At 43.9% G+C, this 16,999-nt stretch overlaps 2 protein-coding genes across 13 annotated transcripts in view; both read right to left on the minus strand.

Moving 5' to 3' along the window:
* Positions 1 to 3,476, minus strand: part of LOC110526654 (transient receptor potential cation channel subfamily M member 7) — an 82,509-nt gene extending 79,033 nt beyond the window's left edge. For all 7 annotated transcript variants that reach the window (XR_016496890.1, XR_016496892.1, XR_016496891.1 and 4 more), the window contains exon 1: positions 3,259 to 3,476. Coding sequence is in view for 4 of the 7 variants with exons in the window: in XM_090238959.1 (XP_090095085.1) it covers positions 3,259 to 3,261 (3 nt within the window). In the remaining 3 variants the exon portion in view is untranslated. The remainder of the gene's footprint in view (positions 1 to 3,258) is intronic.
* A 1,547-nt stretch (positions 3,477 to 5,023) lies between these two features.
* Positions 5,024 to 16,729, minus strand: LOC110526659 (signal peptide peptidase-like 2A). 6 transcript variants are annotated; one of them, XM_036981049.2, is made up of 17 exons: positions 16,466 to 16,709; positions 15,871 to 15,981; positions 15,451 to 15,633; positions 15,185 to 15,274; positions 14,842 to 14,975; positions 14,559 to 14,716; positions 14,271 to 14,367; positions 12,025 to 12,126; positions 11,056 to 11,137; positions 10,134 to 10,208; positions 9,968 to 10,024; positions 9,462 to 9,509; positions 7,883 to 7,982; positions 6,940 to 7,020; positions 6,688 to 6,848; positions 6,419 to 6,452; positions 5,024 to 5,572 (listed from the first exon to the last, which is right to left on the minus strand). In XM_036981049.2, the coding sequence occupies exons 1-17, from the start codon at positions 16,517 to 16,519 to the stop codon at positions 5,532 to 5,534; spliced, it is 1,608 nt and encodes a 535-aa protein (XP_036836944.2). In that variant the 5' UTR covers positions 16,520 to 16,709; the 3' UTR covers positions 5,024 to 5,531. The 6 variants fall into 6 exon arrangements, with proteins under 6 accessions (XP_036836944.2, XP_036836947.2, XP_036836945.2 ...); XM_036981052.2 differs by having other exon boundaries at positions 6,658 to 6,848; XM_036981050.2 differs by lacking the exon at positions 6,419 to 6,452 and having other exon boundaries at positions 16,466 to 16,729.
* Positions 16,730 to 16,999: the final 270 nt, after the last annotated feature.

Genomic DNA, 16,999 nt, shown 5'->3' on the forward strand with positions numbered 1-16,999 from the left:
ACAAGAACACTGCCGCCTTCACTACTATACTGTGTCACTGCGTGAAGTAGTGAAGGCAGTGATAACAGTCTATACAATACTTAATGTATATAGAACAGGCCAGACTCCTATACAGTAGTAGTCTCCTTTGGTCCATGTTTAGCCCTCTAGCAAACTGACAGTCAGGGGGTGCATTCCAGGGGGCTTGCCCTACGCAAGTCACTGTCCAGGTCCCATACATTTTAAACACATTTATTTGGGATGCAAAATTATTTGTAGATCAGTGAGTTTTTAAAATTTAAATCAGGTTGGCCGATCTTCGAGACAGTCACACTTACTCAGCATGTCTCTGCAGCGCTGGCCTGACTGCAGCAGGGCTACGGTAAACCACCCTACTGCTACAACGTGCTAAGTGGCTGTAAGCTGAGGCATGTGACAGGCTGAAAGGGGACAGGGACTGAGGGAAACAAGGAGCAGTTCCACAACACCTGCCCTGGCCAGAACTTTTTGCAGAAGTTTGACAGAAAACCCATGGTTGGTGTCCACAATCTAGGGCTGTGTCCCAATGGCACCATATTCCCTATATAGTGTACTACTATGTAGTACACTTTATAAGGAAAATCGTTCCATTTAAGAGGCCCCTAGAGGTCTTGTAAAAAGTGATAGCAATGCATCATAATAGGTCATTGTAATGAATTATTCATGAACCTTCTGTGACCATTACACTAACAAGGAGTAGCATTACAACAACCTGCATATGATGCAGAGGGAGGAAGAACGTTGAGAGAACACAAATGATAACATTCACTCACTCCATCAAGGAAATTACAGGTTCAGACCGGACTGGTTTTCCTACACCCAGTATTCAACCCACGGCCATCACCCATCGTCCTTCTTACTGAAATTATACTGAACAAAAATAAACGCAACATGCAACAAAGATTTTACTGAGTTACAGTTTATATAAAGATATCAGTCAATTGACATACATGTTTAAGGCCCTAATCTATGGATGTCACATGACTGGGAATACAGATATGCATCTGTAGGTCACAGATGCCTTTAAAAAAAAGGTAGGGCTGGATCAGAAAACCAGTCAATATCTGGTGTGACCCCTATTTTCCTCATGCAGCGCGCGACACATCTCATTCGCATTGTGTTGATCAGGATGTTGATTGTGGCCTGTGGAATGTCGTCCCACTCCTATTCAATGGCTGCGCAAAGTTGCTGGATATTGGCGGGAACTGGAACACGCTGTCGTACACGTCGATCCAGAGCATCCCAAACATGCTCGACAGGTGAGGCCATGGATGAACTGGGACAATTTCAACTTCCAAGAATTCTGTACAGATCCTTGCGACATGGGGCTGTGCATTATCATGCTGAAACAAGATGGCGGCAGATGAATGGCACACCAATGGGCCTCAGGATCTCATCACAGTATCTGTGCATTCAAATTGCCATCGATAAAATCCAATTGTGTCGTTGTCCGTAGCTTAAGCCTGCCCATACACTAGCCCCACCGCCACCATGGGGCACTCTGTTCACAATGTTGACATCAGCAAACCGCTCGCCCATACAACACCATACACGTGGTCTGCAGTTATGTGGCCGGTTGGACGTACTGCCAAATTCTCTAAAAGAATGTTGGAGGCAGTTTATGGTAGCGAAATTAACATTAAATTCTCTGGAAACAGCTCTGGTGGACATTCCTGCATGCCAGCATGCCAATTGCTTGCTCCCTCAATACTTAAAACATCTGTGGCATTGTATTATGTGACAAAACAGCACATTTTAGAGTGGCCTTTTATTGTCCCCAGCACAAGGTGCACCTGTGTAATGATCATGCTGTTTAATTGGCATCTTGATATGCCACACCTGTCAGGTAGATGGATTATCTTGGCAAAGGAGAAATGCTTACTAACACTTTACATGTTGCGTTTATATTTTTGTTCAGTATAGAATGGACAGAGCTGGACAGGCCTTTGACACTTGCAAAAAAAATTATGCGTGGTCTAATGATCCCCTGTAGTCTAAAACAGATGGAAGTAGGACTTATGTGGTTATATTGTTTCATTAAATGATCTTCTATTATATCGGGGACCATTTGCTGGTGTCCGTTCTATATCCTGTCTATATCCTGTAGCCTGCATGCATTCATCTGGCCTGGTAAACCGCTGGACAGTGAACACATGCGGACTACAACAAAGCATCACACACAGCAGCATGACAACCAGACCACCGCGCACAATTAGTGACGCCACATGCAGTGTCTGTCTGTCTGGCCAAACCGCGAACCGGCGGCGACTTGACAGTGGCCCGATGTAGCCTGAAACTCTTCAAGAGAGATGCCTTTAAAAAGTCTGGTGTGTTTTCAACTGACTTTTAGCGGTCTGATGACAAGCTGATCAGAAGCTTCAAACCATTATATATAGCTTAACTATGCTAGTCTGTGGTGGTTAACTAGATGAGGAACAATCCAGAGACTGATTCCCCTCGGGGGTTCCACAAAGACAGAAATTCGTAAGCGAATGTAGCTGGCTAAGCTATTGTTTAATGACAACATGCCATAGCAAAGACAACAATACCACGAGTTAGCGACACAATCTCTGATAATTTACGCAAAATGAAAACTAGTAGGCTAATTTGCTAGCTAGTCAAGACTGATAAAGGCAAGCCTTGAATTGTGGGTCCCAGTACTGTCTCGCCGGGACAATGTCATCTCCACCCCTTTTCTTGGAATCCAACTTTGTCAAGTCATCGCACGAGTGCACGCACGAGTTGGCATGGCTCTGCAGTCACATCGCTTTGTACTCAAGTCCGTTGGCGGACAGAGCTAACTGGAGCTGGCTCACTAGTTAGCATCTAACGCCATTGTGGATGGATGGTAATGCGAACGTTAGCTAGCTCAACTACCTAGCCGCGGCATCGCTACTCAGCCAGCCGCAGTTTGCATTTCAGCGAACGTTCGGCCGATGCCTTTTTACTACCAATGCAAAAGGTGCCCAGATGTTTTACCCAGATGTCAGTGGCAAAGGCTAGCCACTGAACCATATCCAACGTTATTGTAGATAGATAGTTAAACACAAGTACGCAATACCAACTGATCATGATCTTCTTGACAATCACGTAGCATGTAAATAGCTGCCAACTACTCATATCTCCTTCCTTGACTCACACGATCCTCCGACCTGACAATCTAGAAGCTCACATTCTACCTCAAACATTCTACTGGATAACAAAAAACCCGCAGAAGAACACTTTGGTTGGATCTCGTACCATTCTTTTCACCGTTGAGACTCAGGAAGAGCTTCTCCGATGTCGTTATCCATCTATCGGCGGTGTTCTTTTCTGTTAGCCTTGGAAGGAAAGTCCAGTTGTCGCTGGTGAAATCTGCCCTAGCTGCAGCTCCAGCGGAAGGTTGCCTTTTCATAATTGTGCGACTCTGAACTGACGCCGCTGCGTGACGAAGCCAGCTGAGTCAGCCCCCGAGCACTGAGCACGTCACATGACCGGGGGGGGGGGGGTCCAAATACCTGAATATTGATCTATTATTTGATTGATTAATACCCGCATTGATATTAAAGTGTATTGCCATGGGATGAGTGTTTTGATAAGTATATTTTGCAACAGGCGTAAGCGTGTACTGTAAACAGGTTTCTAGGTCAATGTGGTAGATCTACATACTTCTCATTCTGACTGGTAAGTAGGCAATAAGTGGCAAGTCACCAGTAATAAGCTACAACAGGCTGAAACATGACGAACTCCACAGATGAACCCCAAAAAATAACATTTTGCAACAGTACAAAAAGCCACCTCCCTAACTCATTCTCCCTCTTTACTGTACTGTCCAAGTTTGATCTCTCCATCTCCCTCCCTTTCTCTTTCCCTGCTATTCTCGCCCTCCCCCTCCCTCCTCACTCTTCCCAGGCCTTCCTCCCCCTCCCTCCTCACTCTTCCCAGGCCTTCCTCCCCCTCCCTTCTCACTCTTCCCAGGCCTTCCTCCCTCTCCCTCCTCACTCTTCCCAGGCCTTCCTCCCCCCTCACTCTTCCCAGGCCTTCCTCCCCCTCCCTCCTCACTCTTCCCAGGCCTTCCTCCCTCTCCCTCCACACTCTTCCCAGGCCTTCCTCCTCACTCTTCCCAGGCCTTCCTCCCCCTCCCTCCTCACTCTTCCCAGGCCTTCCTCCCCCTCACTCTTCCCAGGCCTTCCTCACCCACCCTCCTCAGGCCTTCCTCCCCCTCACTCTTCCCAGGTCTTCATCACCCACCCTGCTCACTCTTCCCAGGCCTTCCTCCCCCTCCCAATTCACTCTTCTCAGGCCTTCCTCCCCCTCCCAATTCACTCTTCCCAGGCCTTCCTCCCCCTCACAATTCACTCTTCCCAGGCCTTCCTCCCCCTCACAATTCACTCTTCCCAGGCCTTCCTCCCCCTCCCTCCTCACTCTTCCCAGGCCTTCCTCCCCCTCACTCTTCCCAGGTCTTCATCACCCACCCTCCTCACTCTTCCCAGGCCTTCCTCCCCCTCCCAATTCACTCTTCTCAGGCCTTCCTCCCCTCCCAATTCACTCTTCCCAGGCCGTCCTCCCCCTCCCAATTCACTCTTCCCAGGCCTTCCTCACCCACCCTCCTCACCCTTCCCAGGCCTTCCTCCCCACCCTCCCTCTTTCTCACTCTCATTAATGGGTACCATGGGCTCAGCAGTCAGTCAGTGCCTTTCTAAACTCAGATCACTAACTCAATATTTGCTCTTTCTAAAGTACCGGTGGTAACAAGTACAGGTACAGAGCCATGTAATACTGACCAGCCCCACAGTGACCTAGCTCACAGGTGGACAAAGATATCTGCAAAGGGCCAGTGTGGGTGCAGGCTTTTGCTCCAGCCAGGCAGTAACACAGCTGATTCAACTTACACAGTGAGTTTTTGTTAGAGTCTATAATTATTTCAATCAGTTATGTCATAGTTAACTGTGAGCTTTAAAAAGACATGAAGTGTTAGATAAAGTACAGGCCATAGAACACATAATAAGAACACACAGAGCTCAAATCAGATTGGACTCATTTAAGGCAACAAAAGCAATCAAAGATCGTGTTTTTCAATAAAACAAACAAGTTATACAGAAAACCCCAGAACAGCTGTTATCGACGAAAAAAAAAAAAATCTATCTTCACCTACAGTCTAACTTTGAATTTAAAATCCCCCAATACCTGCCAACATGAGTATTAAAGTGCTTTCTCAATAAATCACTTGCATCGTTTACCAAGGCAACACAGTTTAGGCATCATTTAATATTATAGCCCCTAGTTAGCCACTGCATTCTTAGCCACTAGTAAGCCTCTCAAATTAAACTGTCTCACTGTCCAATCAACAGAGACCCACACTGTACAACCCATACCCCTAACCCCTTACCCCTCCCCAGTATACATCCTTATTGATTGATAGACTAGCTATAGTATTTCCCTTGCATTCCATGGATGATAAACTAGATGCTTGATTTGAAGAGTAGAAAAGAGCCCCTGCGATTGGTTTGTTAGTTGGCTCAGATCAGCTGCAGTCAGCACTTTCCTCCTCCGCTGCCAGAGTCAGGTGTTCCATCTAGGAGAGGGAGTGGAGGAGAACAGAGAGGAGGAGGAGTTTATCAGTATAAGACAGACATATGTCATACAACATAAAGCTTAGTCCAGTAGCCAACAGACAGTCTGCTTTGCACAGCTTATTCAGGAGGGTGAAACTGTACAGAACGTTCATGTAGAACAGACATTTATCTTTGTTATCATAGATAGTCTATTGTGTCTGTTCTATGCATTGCATTTGTAACTGCAACGTTCTGAAATGTTCACCCTTCTGAACAGAAGCAAACCACAGGTTTACAGAAAGCATGACGACACGCACATGACAAAACATAAACAACAAACAAAGCTCCCACGTGGCAACTCCCCCTCTGAATAAAACACAGCTGCACGGGGAAAACTCATAAAAACGTTATGAGATGGTTGTACTCTGGTTAGGAGAGATGGACGGCTGTTGGGAAAAAAATTAAGGGATGCAGACATTGACAAACAGACTAAAGAAATAAAACAACAGAAACAGACTTTCTAACCAAAATGTGTGTGTGTGTGTGTGTGTGTGTGTGTGTGTCCAAGCTAGAGTGAAATCTGTGGCGCCACTGGCATTTCCAGGACTCTAGTGACATCTAGTGACCACATCGGGTACTGCTGGTCTGAGTATGTAACATGATATTACACAACTCAAGTTGACATTCCAGTGTTATGTTTTTGATTTGCTAAAGGTTTGAGGTAAAGGCTGAAAGGCTGTGTAAGAAGAAAACATAATGCTAGTCTAGAGACACAGGGTAGCTAGATGGCGGGGAGGATGCAGTAGAAGAGTGCGTGAGTAGCCCTTACTGGCCTCAGGGTTAGAGGTCAGGGGGTGAACGCACACCTGGCAGTAAGGGTTCCCTGGTGGAGTCCAACACCTGATGGAGATTAAATCATCATCATTACATCACACACTACTGTATAACAACCCTCCATATTAGAAATACATAATGAGAACAAAAACATGTATAATCAAATTTAAATTCATTTCCTGAGTTGTGTGAATTCAAATTGAATTAGGCCCAAACCCTTTGAAGTGATCAAATATTTGAATAAATGTAATCAAATAAATAGAATCCTCACCAGCTAAGGAAAAGTGTCTTGTCCTCTCACCTCGTATGTGGTCCCGTTCCAGAACTGCCTCATCTCCCCTCTCCTCCAGGCCAACAGTGCAGATCCTAGCAGGGTGAATGGAACCAGGTAGAGCAGGGCTGGCTGCCCCATCTTAGTCACCAACATCACCGCAAACGTCAAAACCATACCACACAGATAGGCTGGGGGAGGGGTGGAGAGGAGATGGAGAGGAGATGATCAACACGATGATGATAATGATCAGTAACATATTGATAATGTCCATGTCGTTACCTATGCAGCAGCAGAAAAGGTAGATCTTCTTGGGGCTGTTGACCCACACATCAAACCTGCTGCAATAGGCCACAAGAAGACCTGTTGGACAAATCAGCAAACATAATATATGAAGGTCTGAAGCTATTGTCCAATGAGAAGGCAGAACAGAAGGGTGTGAAGAAGGAGCTGATTCTGAAGCTTTAGATCGCACCAGGAAGAAAATGACCTTATAAACAGATCTAGGATCAGCTTACACATCAGCTTACACTCCACACATCCTAATTATAACCATTACAGAGGGAAGCATAATACTGACCTTAGATCATTGTCTAGAAACATGGAGACATAGGGGCTCTGGTTATTGTTGCAAAGCTACCGGTAATTTACCAAAGTTACCAGAATCTTCTGTCATTTTGGTAATTAATAGGTAATCTATGGTAATTTTTCTGTGTCCATATTGTCCATGAGTTTCCAGTGGATAGACCATATAGTTCAAGAAAAAAATTATAATAATAATAATGAGAAAAGCATTTCAACAACAATGGCATTTTTTTTCAATTAACTCTGCAACTCTTCCAACTATTGACTTTCTTCACAACTGTCACCAGTTTGGCGCCAAAACATTGACAACAAAGACATATTAGCATAGTTAAATAAATAGAAGGATATTTCATGCTGAAACCCTCCTGATAAACACTAATGGTATTCACTAAGTTGATGGTTCATATTTAGGATCATGTTTTATAGTTGTCATTCTATTTTGTCATTGTATATGTTTTATTGTATATAGATAATCTGAAGTACCCAAAAAGCCCACTAGATGGTATTTGATAAAATAAAATTGTAAACTTTTCAAGTTTACAGTAATATACCCCCCCCTTTGCAACCCTAGCTGTGGTCAAAAGTAGTGCACTATATAGGGCATAGGATGCCATTTGGGATGCAAGCATGTTTATCTCACCTGGTACGATGATGTCCCCATAGCCCAGGATGGAGAACTGCATGCCACACAGGTTCTGTGTCCACGCAGAGAACCGTGGAACACGCATCACTACCGGGAGCTACCAGGGAGACAGCACAGGTAACAGTCAACTAACGGTCAACTAATGATTAAATAAAAACCATCTAACACTCTGTTAAATAACAATTGACTAACAGTTAACTAAAGCTCAACCAAAACTAAACTAAAACTCAAATCAATCACAGAGAGACATACTGAGGATTCACTATGATAGATTCTATATCAAAACCAATTACAGTACTTCCATTACAAAACAGAAAACAGACATACATGTAATGTCAATATGCCAACTGTCAAGCCGTAGGGTTTGTTAATGACATGAACATGAGACACACAGGAAAGCAATCAGTTCATCACCAAATCACACAACAAATATATCAATGTTTAATTAAATTCAGATCAAGCCCTCTCATTATTTAAACACTTAAGCTACAATGCAATGACTTGAGATTGTGTAATATTGTATAATAGTATCATAAAGTTTGTTAGAGCCAGGATTACTTGATAAAACCCTTGGCCCTACACATGACGAATCAGACAATAACACAGCTGTGACATAAGAGCCGGTCATGTGACAGTTGGTTGGTATGTACTGTATGTTCTGTCTCTCAATTCAATTCCATTTCAATTTTAGGGTATTTATTGGCATAGTAAACATATGTTTACATTTCCAAAGCAAGGAACAATCTCCAATATTGATATAAATGCCCATTTATTCTTGAAGAATACATCTTATAAATACCTTATGAACTTAGTAGAACTGTCTTACCCCAGCATAACATAAATGGCTGTTTTACTTCATTGTTTTTAAACAATGTCTTTGTAAAACTAACAACATATAGCTCTAAACTATGAAGCTGAGTAGTAAAGAGATGATATGATAATTAACAGTACATATGAAGCTGAGTAGTAAAGAGATGAATTGATATGATAATTAACAGTACATATGAAGCTGAGTAGTAAAGAGATGATATGATAATTAACAGTACATATGAAGCTGAGTAGTAAAGAGATGAATTGATATGATAATTAACAGTACATATGAAGCTGAGTAGTAAAGAGATGATATGATAATTAACAGTACATATGAAGCTGAGTAGTAAAGAGATGAATTGATATGATAATTAACAGTACATATGAAGCTGAGTAGTAAAGAGATATGATAATTAACAGTACATATGAAGCTGAGTAGTAAAGAGATTAATTGATATGATAATTAACAGTACATATGAAGCTGAGTAGTAAAGAGATATGATAATTAACAGTACATATGAAGCTGAGTAGTAAAGAGATGAATTGATATGATAATTAACAGTACATATGAAGCTGTGTAGTAAAGAGATATGATAATTAACAGTACATATGAAGCTGTGTAGTAAAGAGATATGATAATTAACAGTACATATGAAGCTGTGTAGTAAAGAGATATGATAATTAACAGTACATATGAAGCTGTGTAGTAAAGAGATATGATAATTAACAGTACATATGAAGCTGAGTAGTAAAGCTGGGGTCTTACTTTCTCATATGGAGTCGAGGGTTCGGCTGGCACCTCCACCGTGTTACCCTGCGTCGAGACAGAACACCCCAACCAGACGCAGTCAGTTTGCATCCCAAATGGCAGTCTATTCCCTACATAGCGCACTACTTTTAATCAGGGCCCATAGCGCTCTGGTCAAAAGTAATGCACTAGGTAAGGAATAATGTGCCATTTGGGATGCATCCTCAGACAGTCAGCCATTCAGACCCAGAGGGGAATCTAATCTACACCGCAATGCTGCAACGGTACACAGCAGAGGAGATCCCAGCTACGAAGCCTGATTCTAGTTAGGGGCAGGAGTGTTTACTGGGTCGGGGAACACTCAGTCAAGGAAAACTCCTGACCCTACTGATTGTTAATCAAGCCATCTTAACATTCAGAGATTGAAGATTCAAGTTTTGACAGACACAGAGAGAGAGACATACAGGCAGACAGGCAGGCACAGACAGACAGACAGACAGACAGGCAGACAGATGAGTGGTTACCTTCTCTCCTGCTGCATCTGGACCCAGGGCCACTTGGACCATGATGCTCTCTCCATTCTGTAAATATAAAACATTTAAAACGTGGGACAATGTATTTAACCTTTCTAGTAAAAAAAAAAAATAGGACAATAACATTGCACTGTATTTAACGGGGAAAGTGACTCACCGGCATGAACAGAGGAGTGATGAAGACAAAGAACACATCATACAACAGCAGCAGACTCAACAGGATCACACAGATCTGAGAGGGGGAGAGAGAGGGGGGTGGAGGAGGGATGGAATGGAAGTCAGTTGAGGGGGAGATAGGTGAGGGGGAGAGAGAGGGGGGTGGAGGAGGGATGGAATGGAAGTCAGTTGAGGGGGAGATAGGTGAGGGGGAGAGAGGGGGGAGAGAGGGGGGAGAGAGAGGGGGAGAGAGAGGGGGGATAGAATGGAAGTCAGGTGAGGGGGAGACAGGTGAGGGGGAGAGAGAGGGGGGTGGAGGAGGGATGGAATGGAAGTCAGTTGAGGGGAAGACAGGTGAGGGGGAGAGAGAGGGGGTGGAGGAGGGATGGAATGGAAGTCAGTTGAGGGGAAGACAGGTGAGGGGGAGACAGGTGAGGGGGAGAGAGAAGAAAGAGAGAGGGAAAGAGAGAACAGATGTTTAGAGACGTGTCCATAGACTTAGTTAGACGACATATTTTTACCTGACCCGTTATGGCGTCTGTGAGAGTATAGGCAGCGCCATTGAGGCCATCTCCATTTTGAAGTAGTACTTTTTCTTCTACTACTTCTATGAGTTGGTAAACAAACTGAAATGGTGCATACTGCTACTTGGAGTGTGTTGTCTGAACAGGTATAAAGTCAAGGTTGGTGATCTACTGCCACCTGTAGTTATGGAATGTTTGCTCACAAGTATAATTCATTGGCTGATCCCACCCAGTTGACTACTTTAAAATGGTGGAAGTCCTCAATGTGTATGTCAATGTAAAAACAGTTTATTTCCAAGTTGTGATCTATTTCTATGGACGTGTCCAACCTCAGCCAGAGAGTGGCCCTCTTTGTGACTGAAGATGAGAAATCAGAGGGTCACAGAGTGATGATTTCACCTTGAAGTTGGACAGTGAGATGGTCTTCAGGAAGTTGAGACAGAAGGCCACACCCAGGAGGTCCTGCAGGATCCAGATCCACCTGCCAATAAAGTAGAGTACAAGTCTTCATTTTTTTCAACAACACACTTCAGCCTGTCAACAACTATTAAATATAACCAAACTGATTAAATAAAGGGAATAAAGAAAAAGGTTATAAATGAATGTCAAGCTTAGCATCCTCACAAACATGAGGACAACCATTGACAATGGTTCCTGTGCTTTACCCTGAAATGGCCCAGGAATTCATTGTTAGTTTAGTTTTAGTTAGAGTTTTATAAATGCAAAAATGAGAGCATTTTCCAAGTAATGATCCAGTGAATGAGTAAACGTATAATCTGAGTGAGTTATAATGTGTGGGGGTGGAAAGGGAAGTGAAACCACATTCTCTAGAACATTAGAATTATCCACCATGCTTTCGCTCATGGAAAAGTTTCATAGGAGATTAGCTGTGGACCGTGTGTTGCTGTTGTAGACTGGGGACATTTAATTATCCTGTCCACTAATACTTCTACTGTGCTAAGGTCTAAGGACAGTCATTGGCCTGTATGAATACACACACAAACATTACCCACCATGATGTTATTCTGTTATTGGAAATTAGAGAGACTAAGAGTTTCTGTCTGTCAGAATGTGAGTCTCAAATTGCACCCTACAAGTGCACTACTTTTGACCAGCATAAGTAGCACTATACCAACCATTTGAGACACATTCAGAGACAGTAGTCAGAGTCAATGAGGCAGTGAGTGATGCTGAACTAAACTAAAACTAACAGCAACAACACACCTCTACTCTGCTGATGATGTCCGAGTCCTCCAGACTCCCTCACCCCAAACACCACTTCCTGCTTCCTGTCCCACCCACAGAATTCCCAAGGGATGTGTCAGTGTGTGTGTGTGTGTGTGCGCGTGAGAGAGAGACGGACAGTACCTGTCCTCGTTCCTGTAGACTCCCCAGACCACGGCTACAGTGACACACACAGCAGACAGCAGCACCGACCTCACAGATACACTCCCACCCAGGACCGTCACACTGGAAGAACACAACACACATGAGAGAAGAGAGAAAGACCGCAAGCAACCACAGAAAGGTCTGCATGTGTGTGTGTGAGAGAGAGAGAGAGATGTTCAAGGAGACTGGTATGTGTCTGATTCACTTCTTTATTTTTTACTTCTCAGAACTTCCATATGAAACTATGACCTATGAGTTGTTTATGACAGACAGAGGAACAGACGGAAGGCAGATGTCTATGGAACAGACAGAGGAACAGACGGAAGGCAGATGTCTATGGAACAGACAGAGAAACTGACAGGGAGGACAGATGTCTATGGAACAGACAGAGAAACAGACAGGGAGGACAGATGTCTATGGAACAGACAGAGAAACTGACAGGGAGGACAGATGTCTATGGAACAGACAGAGAAACAGACAGGGAGGACAGATGTCTATGGAACAGACAGAGAAACTGACAGGGAGGACAGATGTCTATGGAACAGACGGAAGGCAGATGTCTATGGAACAGACAGAGAAACTGACAGGGAGGACAGATGTCTATGGAACAGACAGAGAAACAGACAGGGAGGACAGATGTCTATGGAACAGACAGAGAAACTGACAGGGAGGACAGATGTATGTGGAACAGACAGAGAAACTGACAGGGAGGACAGATGTCTATGGAACAGACAGAGAAACTGACAGGGAGGACAGATGTATGTGGAACAGACAGAGAAACTGACAGGGAGGACAGATGTATGTGGAACAGACAGAGAAACAGACAGGGAGGACAGATGTCTATGGAACAGACAGAGAAACAGACAGGGAGGACAGATGTCTATGGAACAGACAGAGAAACAGACAGGGAGGACAGATGTCTATGGAACAGACAGAGAAACAGACAGGGAGGACAGATGTCTATGGAACAGACAGAGAAACTGACAGGGAGGACAGATGTATGTGGAACAGACAGAGAAACTGACAGGGAGGACAGATGTCTATGGAACAGACAGAGAAACTGACAGGGAGGACAGATGTATGTGGAACAGACAGAGAAACTGACAGGGAGGACAGATGTATGTGGAACAGACAGAGAAACAGACAGGGAGGACAGATGTCTATGGAACAGACAGAGAAACTGACAGGGAGGACAGATGTCTATGGAACAGACAGAGAAACAGACAGGGAGGACAGATGTCTATGGAACAGACAGAGAAACTGACAGGGAGGACAGATGTATGTGGAACAGACAGAGAAACTGACAGGGAGGACAGATGTCTATGGAACAGACAGAGAAACTGACAGGGAGGACAGATGTATGTGGAACAGACAGAGAAACTGACAGGGAGGACAGATGTATGTGGAACAGACAGAGAAACAGACAGGGAGGACAGATGTCTATGGAACAGACAGAGAAACAGACAGGGAGGACAGATGTCTATGGAACAGACAGAGAAACTGACAGGGAGGACAGATGTATGTGGAACAGACAGAGAAACTGACAGGGAGGACAGATGTCTATGGAACAGACAGAGAAACTGACAGGGAGGACAGATGTATGTGGAACAGACAGAGAAACTGACAGGGAGGACAGATGTATGTGGAACAGACAGAGAAACAGACAGGGAGGACAGATGTCTATGGAACAGACAGAGAAACTGACAGGGAGGACAGATGTCTATGGAACAGACAGAGAAACAGACAGGGAGGACAGATGTCTATGGAACAGACAGAGAAACTGACAGGGAGGACAGATGTCTATGGAACAGACAGAGAAACTGACAGGGAGGACAGATGTATGTGGAACAGACAGAGAAACTGACAGGGAGGACAGATGTATGTGGAACAGACAGAGAAACTGACAGGGAGGACAGATGTCTATGGAACAGACAGAGAAATTGACAGGGAGGACAGATGTCTATGGAACAGACAGAGAAACTGACAGGGAGGACAGATGTATGTGGAACAGGGAAATCATACAGTACGTTGTTACTATAGAAAACCTTGACTCTCTGTAAATACCATGATTGTAATGAGCTGTGACATTTGTCAGACAATACTTTGTTTTCATTGTTTGGGGGGGAGACTATGTTGTTATGGGGATTTTTTTTTGTTGAATTGGGATGAAAACCCCAGGAAAATGGTGACTCTCTGTGTGTGGTGTGTGTGGTGTGTGTATGTACCTCATGGGGCTACACTTGGCCAGGTCCAACAGGGCGTCCAGACAGCTGAAGAGGGCGGTGGCTGACGCTAAGCAGAATATGGCGATGATCACATACACTGGAAAACACACACACACACTAAGTGTCAAAATACTCCTGAACTAACTCATTATGAGACGATCACTGAGTGTCTAACAACTTCTGGGGTGGTATGTTTGCTTTGCATATAAAACTGTTAATAAACTGTTAATAAACATAATACATTATGAAAATGTATTAATCAGTGTTTGTCCAGAGTGAAAGACTCACCCAGGTACTTGTAGAAGAAGTACATGAGTACCAGCATCAGACACATCAGACCTACAAAAATGACCACCTTTAGGGGAGAGTACAGAGCCAAGTCCCCACTGTCACTCTTCTCCTCTCCTCCTCTTCCTCCTCCTCCTCGAGACGCACTCAGCCTCTCTCTGACACACAGACACACACAACACACAGACTGTTACACAGAGTGTAGAGTGTCTGAAGAGTGGACAGCATGCATGGCTGTCCTTTTCCGAAGGAAATAAAGAAACGTGTGTGTGTGCAGTCTGACCTCTCACAGGCTCCGCTCCAGTAGCCTCCCAGAGCAACAGTCACCACTCCTATGAGAAGCATGACCACAATGCTGGCATCAAACACAGGCACCGCCGGGGCATACAGCCTAACCTGCATCTCCTCACCAAACACCTGGAGAAACACACAGAGATCAAACACTAACACGCCTGAGAGAGACACACACACACACACACACTAGTGTCTCGTGTCTATTCTTATTGATTGAAAGAAATACTGTAGATGACAAGTCAATTAGAAGGCATGAATAAGCACTATACCATATCTTATAGTGAGTTGTAGTGACCTCTATACCAGAGGACCTACAGTATCAGAGAACTCACATTCTGTGCGTCCAGGAAGTCCATGTATCTCATCAGAGCCAGCGGAATCTGGACCTTCTCATACTCTGTCACATTGGCTCCCGGGGGACTCTTTAGAAGCAATCAAATGAGAGATAAAACAAAACACGTCTTAAAAAGAACACACAAAGATGTAGGCCTATCATGTTATGCCATAGATGTAAATTAAGTGTTGCATCATAAACACATTGGAGGTAACACTATTGATATATTGTAAATACATTGTAGATCCATTATCAAAGTATTACCATAGGTTTAGTGCTGGCAACGATCAGAGCGGCAGCCCCCAGGTCTTGGGCTATCTCAGCCTTCTGGCTGAAGTTACACCCCCCTCTCATGACCACCACCGCCTTGCCTCTCACTATGGCTGGGCTCACCCCTGCAGAGCTACACAGTAGCCTGGACGACAAGTTCACCAGGGGATACGCAGTCTAACACAGGACAACAGGTACAGTTAGAAAATCCATGTATTAATAGCTATGATGTATTGTCACTGTAGCAAGGCTGAATCTCAGAGCCACCTAACAGCAGGCTGGATGTCAGGTGAGGTTCACAAAGTTCTGTGGGTTCACCAACAGATACTAAACTCTAACACAGTTGAAGCTGGAGCAAATGGGGGCATAGGGCAGCTGAATATCAGAATGGCGATGTTGTTGTACTGGACTTACAGCAGCGCTGAGTGAGAGTGACAGGTTGGTCCATAGGGAGTTGTAGACCAGGCAGTATTCTTTATCTGTGGCTCCATTTGAGATGTGCAAGATTGCCTCTTGACAGATCACCTGTGTGGAATAAAAACAGTAACTAAGTGAAATACATACAACCAACATGTATTTCAAAGTAAACAACGTATAAGAAACAACAACATATCGTTTGTTCAGAGACTGATCAGTGTTAGCTGTGTAACACTTTTTCATTACACTGTCAGTATCTGTTCCACTCTGAAGCTTGCCTGGAAAGTTGGGTACTTCCCCATAGACAAGCCATGAAAGAACTCAGCTGCCAAACTTAGCTGGTGGCGATTGGCTAGCTAGCTACATGAATATGGCAAACTTGCCTAACAGGATAGACACTCTAAATGACAATTGTAAAGGTGATATTATCCAGTTGTCGATATTATTTGTGAAATAAATATCACATAGTTGTCGACATAGTTGGACCTGGCTTGCTTGCTAGCTAGCTACATCTATCTCTGTACTGTTATGATAAATACCGTGAGCTAACTAGCTAGCTTTAGCAAGCATAACAGCTAACTGCCTATTTTACCTGAGATGACCGGAGAATGACTGATAAAATAATAATCCACGGAGTTTTTGCCATGTCGGTAACATACGGAATTGAGTAAAAATCGTATTCACAAGAAAAAACTATAATCTGTGATTTGGCACACCACTAGTTTCAATATCGTCCCTTTTATTGCACTCGCATCATCGTTTTTTAGTTAGCCATTCCCTTCCGGTTTCTCAAGCTGGTGGATCTCGTGATAGCTGACCAAATCTTGGCAAACGCTGACATGCACTGCATTTTATCAATGTCAATATATCTTCAGTTTCAATATCATGGGAAATGTTTATGTAACTGTCTTCAAGTGTACCGAAGATAGTTCACCTGTGATGTGTCTGGTTACACCTTCTGTTTGTGAGTGTAGAGGGAAACTAAGGCATCCATTACAACCAATGACTATGATTATTGTGCTTTCAAGACAACTGGGGAAAAAACGCTGTCAAATCATGATGTTAGTGATCTTCAGGTCAGAAGAAGCTCTAGAAAGATGGCCTAGTTTCCGACATAGAATTCCAA

This window comes from Oncorhynchus mykiss, chromosome 6 (assembly GCF_057628025.1).
Source record: "Oncorhynchus mykiss isolate SJ-2025 chromosome 6, ASM5762802v1, whole genome shotgun sequence".
In the NCBI taxonomy this organism is placed as follows: Eukaryota; Metazoa; Chordata; class Actinopteri; order Salmoniformes; family Salmonidae; genus Oncorhynchus; species Oncorhynchus mykiss.

Bases quoted from the DNA above. Each gene is read 5' to 3' on its own strand.
- LOC110526659 (XM_036981049.2), bottom strand. From the start codon at position 16,519: ATGGCAAAAACTCCGTGGATTATTATTTTATCAGTCATTCTCCGGTCA. The intron at 15,275-15,450 runs GTAATACTTTGA...TTGCTTCTAAAG, and splicing joins TTGCCAGCACTAAACCTATG to AGTCCCCCGGGAGCCAATGT. The intron at 5,573-6,418 runs GTGTGCGTTCAC...TCCCTCTCCTAG, and splicing joins CAGGGAACCCTTACTGCCAG to ATGGAACACCTGACTCTGGC.